At 39.4% G+C, this 9,659-nt stretch overlaps 1 protein-coding gene across 1 annotated transcript; it reads right to left on the minus strand.

The window, feature by feature from the left end:
* Nucleotides 1–4,055: 4,055 nt before the first annotated feature.
* On the minus strand, nucleotides 4,056–7,221 carry LOC104565403 (transmembrane protein 114). Its single transcript, XM_088534578.1, has 2 exons — nucleotides 7,086–7,221; nucleotides 4,056–4,288 (listed from the first exon to the last, which is right to left on the minus strand). Exons 1-2 carry the CDS (start codon nucleotides 7,219–7,221, stop codon nucleotides 4,056–4,058), a joined length of 369 nt encoding a protein of 122 aa, XP_088390704.1.
* Nucleotides 7,222–9,659: the final 2,438 nt, after the last annotated feature.

Here is a 9,659-nt window from a genome sequence, read left to right on the forward strand (position 1 = left end):
AGTATTCACTTCAGTGCCTTGTTCTCAATAGCAATGGAACCTGGGTTTTTTTAGGTGATAGTGTGAGAAACCAGGTCATGCATCGCAAGGGATTTCAATCTGTCAATCCTGCTTCCGTTACTGTGGGATATGACATTGCATTTCCCTTCCTTTGCTTGTAATACTTGGTACCTCAAACCTGCAGGCTGAAACCAACTACTGTTTATCTGTTTGAGGATTGTAGTATAGGAATGCTATTTCCTGCAGAACTCTACTCACATTTTCTGGACCAATCCTGAAGCCTGTTCAGCTCAGTTGTTCAGTTCTTAGACAGTCTGTTGTATTCAGGAAAGCTCTCTATTTTTCCTATAAAGATATCTATTTTTCCCTTACTATTTTAAGCCTCAAATGCATTTCAATTTGATAGCTTTGACATTTATGCCAGAAATGCAAACTAAAATCCATGCTGTTTGGTCTATTCAAAACTTAATTGTCTGCAAAATGGCTGTAGGCTCCTTTGCTAAAGAATAAAGTAAAAAGATTTAACAATGTCTTGTGATATTTTTTAAAAACAAGAAAGTTCAATGCTATGTTTCCCATCATTTGACAATTTAAGGTGACCAGATGCTAGGAGCTGCATCCTAAAGCACTAAGTTACTGACTGGAATTTAGCAGTTGTTAAATGAGACTCTGTGCACTACTGAAAAAAAAAAAGAGGTAGGGTCCAGTGAGCATAGAAGTCTCCTCTGCTCTTAAAGTCATACGGAAAACAGCATGTGTTAAAATGGTTTCTTTCCAAATTCAGCCAACTGCTCAGTGGTGCCACAAGATGTCAGCAGAGACTGCTGATTCTGTGCAAATCAATAAACTACAGAAGATGAAAGCGTCCATAGTCCCCAAATTCCAGCTATGGTCACTAGCAATACACATACTTCACCAAAGCAGGATATAGCCCAGTAGTGGAGACTGCCCCTGCTAACAGCAGCATCTGCCACTACTGCATTTCCTGGCAGTGGTGGCAGATGGTGTCCTGAAGGTGACAGTAACACAGCTGGGAAAAGCAGTGGCAGAAAGTGGGAAAGAGCACTTTGAAGACGGGCTAGTGTGGAATCCTGCAGGTCAAATGTGGCCCTCAAGGTAGCACTTTTTGGCCTCCAAATTTTTTTGGCCAAATCACTGAGCGTTTTCAATTGCGTGGCTGATGAACATGTTCATTGAGTCAAATTGGGAGTGCTGAGGCTCAGGAGAGACCCTCTTGAGTATGGTTGTGCTGATTCCAAGGACAGTAACGCATGTTCGAGAAAATGTGGCCGCAACTGGATATTAAATAACTGATAGTTTCAGTATGATTAAGAAATTGGTAAGAACACTTGCATTAAATCAGATGAAATCCTCTCCAAAATTTTCCCTTTCTAGTCTAATCCTTCAAATTTCATAGAACTATTCCATACTTTTTTCTTTTGGTATTCTAAATGAATTTAAGACAAATTAGGGATTATACAAATCTACGGGGCAGGAAACACTTTTTATTACTATTGTGCTAGGGATTGCAAAAAGCCAGAATGAGAAATCTAATAAATCCACAGAAATGCAAATAACTAATTCAATGACAAATTAACTGGATCTTTGTGATCTTTCTTGATCATCTGAGAATTTTTATTGCAGCTGCATACGTATCTGATAAGTACCTACCACATATGACACAGGCACTTCAAAAGCATCACATTAACTGTAGAATAGATCTGCAGGAAAAAAAAGTTGAGAAATACGTATTTTAGATCTTTCATATTTTTGTAAATAATTCCCAGCTATCATTTTATTTAATTTTTCACCATTCAAAACCACCATAAAAGAATATCCATAATAAACATTAATATGCAAATTAATATACAAGAAGTGTGATAATGTTAAATAGCTTCACCAGCAACTAAAACACAGAGTTTACATTTTGCATAAGACATGTAAAATAATTCATTTAAGTACATGGAATTTGTTTTTCTTGCCAGAGCTGATTTGATTTGCTTTAACTCATCAATTGACTCCACTGTACAACCCCAATGCAAGGAAACATGGAAAATATGTGAAAAATTAAGGTGAAAGCTATTGAAAAGTACAAATTGTACTGGCTGTTCACAGAACTTATACTGCTCAGTCACCTAACTTCAGAATTTCTGACTTGATCCTCATGACAAGAAAGGTCCCCCAGCTAAGGCCTGGGTTACAGAAACTCTGATTCCCTATGACTTTGGGCAGTTGAATCCTTTTCTGCCTCAGGTCTCCATTCACAACATGATAATAATGTTTCCTGAAAGCTGTCTCTCAGCATTTTTTTTCTAAAACACTTGGTATGTTGGGACTAAGGTCAGAGCTGAGCTCAGTAGATACTTCCCTATGAGTAAACATGCAATTTTTGGCACAAGAAACAATGAGAAAATTATTTTCCTGTTTAACAGAGGTAGGTAAATTATGCCTTTTGCACTGGAGGAAGCATCTTTCCACTACAGTAGAAATGGCAAGGGACTTGCCCAAGAGTACAGTGTGCCTTGTTGACACAGCTCAAAACACAATTTGGGCTCCTGAATCACAGTCTTGAAGTAGAATACGCAAGAACTTTCCAGAAATTCCTGATCTAGTAGAAACATAGCGGAGCTATTAACTCATTCAGGTCAGCCCAGGCCACAGCAGTTGGAGAAAAAAAAAATAAGAATATCAGTGGGACCAGATGTAAACTATCTTAAAAACTATTAGCCAGAGGGAAAAAAAAAAGATTATTTGCATGTAAGATGAAATTCAGGTGTCCTAAATGACCAGTTTTATTCAGGTGTTTTTAGCACAAGTTAAACATCTTTTAGCACAGAGCGTGTTATTGATTTCATATAACGAAGCATCATCAAAATTGCTAAGTAAAAATTGGAAAACTATCACATAGGTTTTCTGGGTGACTAAATGGAAAAAGCAGCTAATAAGTTAGAAGAGATAATTATGGGCTTCCATGTAGTCTGACCATCTGTCAGGTTGGGACTGGCTTCAGCAGTTTGTTAAAACATCTGAAAAGCAGGGGTGGCTTCTCTTGAAGCAGACTCACCATTACACTGCACTTCAGCAGAGCTTCACCACAGCCACTAGGAACCACAGCCACTACTGTCTGCAGGATAACTAATATCAAGTCATTCAAGGCATCCAGACTTTATATCCCTTCATTTTATCATAGCACCAAAGCTTATTTTGGAGATGGACTTATTTCTTTTTCTTAAAGGAAGAGTGTGACTGTGATGGAGGAGAGAGGACAATCTCTTTGGAGAGACATGAGGGAAAAGAAAAATAAAGGAAAGCAAGTAACACCAGAGTAAAAAGTATGTTTATCTCAGTAGATTTTCTAGCACTGTCCTAGTGCTGGGGATTCTGACTGAAGTTCTTCAAACAGCCTGAAGTATTTCCTATTTCTATCTTTACCTGCAGTCTTATTTGTACAACAAAACTGCCTTAAGGTGTGAATTACTGATTGAGGATACTTACCTTAACACTGCCTCCTTGGTTTCCAGTATACATATATTTGTATTATACCTCTATGGGCCTCCAAAGGCTGCAGAAAGGTCACACATAGTTAACAATTTCATCAGTTTCTGATGAACAAAGGCTGTCAATATGTCTGAGACCCTGGGCTTACTTCATAGGAGACTCAGAAAAGAAAACCAAGCCTAACTGGACTGTGCAGTCTGGCCTGCAAAGCACTCTGAGGTACTTTGTTATGACAGTAGAAAGGAGAAGAGAGCAAGAAATCTGTCATCTTCTAAGCAATGAATGGAGATGTCTCATGAGTTGTCAGCTGAAATTGCTTTGGAAGTATTAACAGTATAATGCACTTTCTTCTAAAGTCACAAAGCGTTCCTTATTGAGAGCATTTGGAATATTTTACAGCTTTATCAGAATCTTTGTGTTTTGTGAGGGGAAGAGTTTACGACAACGTCAAGACTCAGTCACAGCCCAAGTGCTTCATGATCCCTAGGGAGCGGACAGACCCAGTGATCCACGTTCCTGGGCCCTGCAACGTTCCGCAGGGCACTGCTGCCTGCTGTTCACAACGTCTGCTCACGCTGCCGTCTCAAGCCCACTACTCTTGCTGCCAGGAGGAACACAGCGCCGGTGAGCACTTCCGCAGCAAAGGAGATCCACACCAGTGCCAAAGACCAGCCAAATCTGATGTCGATTTCCACCAAGAGATCCTTACTCCTCAGCAGGCAAACCGCTTCCTTGAAGGCAGCAGCTGAATACGCAATATAGACGCTGATCCCAGTAAGTGTGACAAGAGCTAGGAAAGAAAAACATATTCAGCTAGTTAGGATCTCCTGCAGAAATTAAAACTACTTAGTCTGACACCTCTTGGGGTTCCTTTAACATTCCATTTTTATCTACTCAGGCAGGATTCCTGATTAGCCCCCTGATTAGCCTTTCAAATCTAGTTGAAGCTGCTGTTCTTCTGCAAAGGCAAGAAGAATGGAAGTAAAGTGAGGGTTAGTTCTGCCCATTCGATTTGATGTATTATAATGTACTGTAATTGTTAAATACTAACTCAAAATGTTTAACAGTAAGCCTATAAGTGTAGTCTTTTACAGATATCTAATATATATACATATCTGTTTGCAATACTGTGTTATAATGAATGCTAATTTCTCACTGCTCTGCATTATGTACAGTTGTCTCCTTTTACATGAGAAATCCCATGGAGAAAAACATCCTTGCACTTCAGGTTAGTAATTTGAATTTAGGTTGGTTTCTAGTTTGAGGCATCCTAAGTTTTGATTGTTCTGTATAAACATATTGGTCCTCACTGCCAGGTGTTGTGAGATCCTGGCCCTTCAGCACTTGTTAATAATCGATCCAGAGATATCATTGGAGCAGATTAGAAATGAATTACTGAAGGCAATTGATCAAAGAGATAGTTGTTTTCAGAAGAAAGGGCTGTGCAGAAGCTGGCCAAGGTGGGAATGGCGCGTTTCAGAAAGGTAGGTGGTAGATTATGTACCTGGCATCTATGACAGTCAAGAATATGAACCTCACACCTGTACTGGATCACGGGCAGGAAGGAGGAGTTAGGAACTCCCTGAAACAGCAGACTGGCCCACAGCAAAAGATACTGGAACACTTTTAGGACAAAATAGTGCCTTATCTTCTAAGAGTGATCTGGCTTTATGTTAAAGTAAAGTACAAGTCAAGGTGTGTATGCGCTTTTGTCAGGAAGATAGGAAGGTCAGGAAGAAGGAAAGTAAGAGTACTGCATCATCCAAGAGTCAAAATCCACATTCACATTCCCCATTTACACCATACTATTATGATTGTGTCTTACTCTGTGCTTCTCTATACTTTGTGGCAGCAGAAATGCAAATGACAGTTTTGCTGAAGTTTTCAACAAGTTTTGTTGGCTTCTGTGATCTTTCTCAAATGCGGCCATATTTAGGAGATAGGGAAGTAGAATATCCTGGATTTTGGAACACATCCTTTCCAGTATTTTCACAAAACCCAAACTGCAGTTTCTGGGACTGCACCATGAAGCATTTTTTATCTGGAGAGCATTATCTGATCAATACCAAACTTCATGAACTAAAAAAAAACCTATATAAATGTGCTTAACTGTTACATATAACAAGCCTCAGAGCAGCTGAACCAGCCAGACCACACTGCTTGAGCAGGAGGATAATTTGACCTCACATCAAAGGCCACTCTCCAGTCTTTCCACGCTGTCCTGGGACACAGCATTAGTTGCATCTTCAGAATAAATCTAACACCACTCCTCATACCATCTCGTCCTTCCTTGCAAACCAAGGTTCTTGGGAATGCATGGTCCTCCATACCTCAGCAGGACAATTATGCTCTGTACTTCACAGCTTTTCATCTTTCACTTTCTATTTACATCAGATTCCAAATTGCCTAAGTACACCTTTTTTAGTGGATATAGCTTTTTGATGTACTAAGGAAACAGAATTATATTTTTCACAAAGGAAAAACATAAGGGGGCTGCTTGGTCTTTGTAAAAGCATTTCAGACTGCAAAGGTCAGCCAAGACTTGGAAACAAACAGCTGCACATTTATTTCCAGCAATCTCCAGTCATTCTCTTCATAGAAACAGGACTATATGATCAGGTGGTAAGGACCAATGCTGAGGGTTCCATTTTCTGCTGGAAAAAAAAAAAACTCTGTTTCAAGTTTCATTGTGAAACTGAAAGTCTATTTGGGGAAGAAAATGGAGACATATTTAAGTTCGGTCTTGCTTTTAAATTCATAAACGGCATTCTAAAACACAGAGGGTTTTGGTTACCACAAAAAATAATGACAAAAACACAGATTTTAAAAGAGTTTCACTCAATTCAGAATGAAATGTTACACTTCAACTAAAATAACTTTTTCGGGTTTTTGTTTGTGAGCATTTCAAAATATTAAATTTAACTTTACTAATCTGAATAAAAACAACAAAAATAAGAGCAAAACAGAATTTCCACCCCAGCAAAAGGTTGGTTATGTGACAGTGTCACTAGGAAATGAAGACAGAAGAGTCCGGTGCTAGTAGGTAACAGGCAGCCAAGACAGCAGCAGCAGCAGCAGTGGATTTTGGGGGATTTTAGTGTATTTTAGTGGATTTTGGGTAGAGTAACTGCACTCTTCTTCTATGCGAAGAGTGCTGCCATTCTTAGTCCAGCTAATGACAGAAAAAAACGAAGGGGTTCATGCCTAGGCTGACTTTACAGAGCAGTGTTTTCAGGACCCCTGTCAGACTACTATGGGTTGAGACCCACTCCCGTCACACCTGTGTTTGGAGCAAGGATTAGGACCCTGTTTGTTGCTGTTATGAATAAAGCCCCATCTCACTGGGGTTACAGAAGAACTCTCATGTCATTTTACAGCAAAGATAACCCATATTAAATGTACACAAGTTCATCATATTTGTCAAATAAACCCCAACAGGAAAAGAGTTAGACACGAAGTGATTGAACACTGGCAGCATTCTGAAAGTAGATTCTTGCCTAACTCTTTTCCCTAGAAGGCAAAATACCGTTTCCCAGATGTAATTTTTTACTATCTAAAATGATTAAGCCAGGAGTTTGATATGGTACCTCCAAAAAGAAAAAGCAGCCCAGTCATTACAAGCAGTAGGTAGGCCCTGGCAAGAATACTGATGAATCCAGTCATTCCTCCAAAAATCATCAATATCAGGCTGAGGGGCATCAGGATGACAAATGTCCCGTGCATGTCTGAAGAAAAATGAAGAATGTTATTATCGTATTATGATGTCATTAGATGCATCACTATTGAATGTATAGCCCTGATCAGGCTATACATTCAGTCTTACTCTACCAGGTGCTGCACAAACAAGCAGTGGGACAATCTCTGGAGTTTTTAGTTTAAATAGGCAGAACAAATAATGCATGGAGAAAGCAGCATCACACAGAGCAAACCTCTCACAGATCACAGTGTTTTAAATAGAGACTAGTAAGATAAAGGGTATGTCTACATGGAGATGTTCAAGCAATTAGATTGTTCCCAAATATCCAAGCTAACAAGACAACGGGTGGTGCATTGTCTATCAGGTAGCCATTGGCAACCTTAACCAAGAGCATCCCTGGTTATCTGAATAATAAATATCACAGTGAATGGTGCTGCTCTGTTTGGGAGGTGATAGCCAGCAGATGCTTTGGTTAAACCATTTATTTTCTCTTATGTGTTCTCTGCTGAATTGACTAGCAAATTGCTGACCTGTTCCTTCATTGTAGCTGAACAACAGGTTGACATTAGAAGAAAATTTTCCCATCCAGCTCTGACTCTGTGTTATTTTTCTATACAGCAGTTCCACAGTGTACATTAACTTATACTGGTGGCTTCCTCCTATGCTGAATGTTTTAAATTTGTCTTTATTGATCTCTATAACATTTTAATAGCTGTGCAAACAGTGGGTTGCTGTGTATTTTTTATATCATGCTGTTATTTCCATTACAAACCACGTCTGTCTCACTGTTCTCTCTCATGCAATCAAAGCCATCTATCCACAATACTTTCCTAGAACAATAAGAAAAAAATATAGTACCTCCAGCTTCCAACATCCATTTATTTCATGGCAGAATCAAGATCAGAGTTACTGAGAAAGGAAAATTTAAATACCATTTTCTGAGGAGTTCTAGGCTTCTACCTTCCATTTAATTTAAGAGGAACAACACCATAACATTAGCTGGACCTCAAGGAAAAGGAGTAATTTATGAGATCAGAGTTTGTTTGTGATCAGATGATCAATTTTTTAAATCACTAACTTGTCACTGAAGTGGAGATACACCAACTTTCCCTGGCTAAGGATCTTGCTTGGCATCTTCGATACCATGTTAAAGATTTGACAGAATTGTAGAACAACTTGTGCTGCCTCTGTGCTTTGCCCTTTTGGATAAATTAATTTACTCCATTTCTTTGGAGCTGTGATCTGTTAAGTACTGCTCTGCAACACCAGCTTGATTTTGTAATTAGGTAAAGATTGATTATTACCTTGCTAATAAAGGTAAGGATTATCCTCCTGTTACTTTCTATACAAAGAAGAATCTGCAAATTGATCTTCAGTTTTCCTCTTTCTTGGAGGAAGCAATTGATGCATGAAAGTAACTTCTTCCCCAGACACTCACAGCTACTACTGTAAATCCACTGAAGTGATTTGAAGAAAGTTGGTGTAAATTGAAAGGAAAACTACTCTAAGGCTAATAAATAAAATCAATACACCTCAGTTCACTTCTAGAACAAAACAATTAGAATGAACTTAGTGGGCCTGAAGGGCCTTGTAGGATGTCAGGGGCTTATATATGTGCTTCTTAATAGAGTAGGAATCCTTTCAAATAGTCCCAGTGAGTTAACAAAACCTTTAAAAACTATATTCTCACAGCAAATGAATTCCATACACTTCCCCATCAATGCCAGCTGATACACGGGAAGCAGAATTCAGAGTTCTGCAGTAGAGAAAGGATTTTCCTCGGTTCTAAGTCCCAGGATACTTTCTAAGTTTTCCTTCAACATAATCACCATGGCTCCTGCTGTTGGCTAAGGAACACAACGTGCCTGGAGCTCTCAGACACTACCAGTCAAATCCATCTTTCAGCTTAGCAGGTTGGGACAAACCATTATGTCCCAAGTGTCTGCAAATCTTAGTTGAGTACCAAAAAGAGAAATAATTATGGAAGTTAGTTCTGGAGTTTTATATGGTCAGGATGGTTTGTCAGGGATATGATGGGCATAATGTGACAGAACAGAGATCTGCCACACAATCTAGTAGATGAACAGACCTTTGGGACGGGGGAAGTCCAACACAATTGGTCATCTCTGTCCTCAGACCTGACTTTTCTGGGAGGCAGCCATATAAGTAAGGTCATGATTGGCCTGTGCTGTGTGATTTCCTAGATGCCCCTCACTAGTGAGGCAGAGCTGCTGATAACAAACTTTACCTAGGAAAGTAGCACTAGCACTTACTGTTTCTTTGAGTGTCATTATTGTAGCTTGGTATCAGCTAATGCTCCTAGCACTGTCACCTTAGCTAGCACAAGAGTGGGTAAAGAAGATGCGGCTCCACACGTAACCTTTTCTTTTGTACCACAGGAAACACACGTCCATACTAGATTACCCTCCTGCTTCCAGGTGGTTTAGCAAAGTGACAGAGGCCT

This window comes from Tinamus guttatus, unplaced genomic scaffold (genome assembly GCF_059628265.1).
Source record: "Tinamus guttatus ecotype Peru unplaced genomic scaffold, ASM5962826v1 Tinamus_guttatus_pri_ptg000574l, whole genome shotgun sequence".
NCBI lineage: Eukaryota > Metazoa > Chordata > Aves > Tinamiformes > Tinamidae > Tinamus > Tinamus guttatus.

Bases quoted from the DNA above. Each gene is read 5' to 3' on its own strand.
- LOC104565403 (XM_088534578.1), bottom strand. From the start codon at position 7,221: ATGCACGGGACATTTGTCATCCTGATGCCCCTCAGCCTGATATTGATG. The intron at 4,289-7,085 runs GTACCATATCAA...TTTCTTTCCTAG, and splicing joins GCTGCTTTTTCTTTTTGGAG to CTCTTGTCACACTTACTGGG.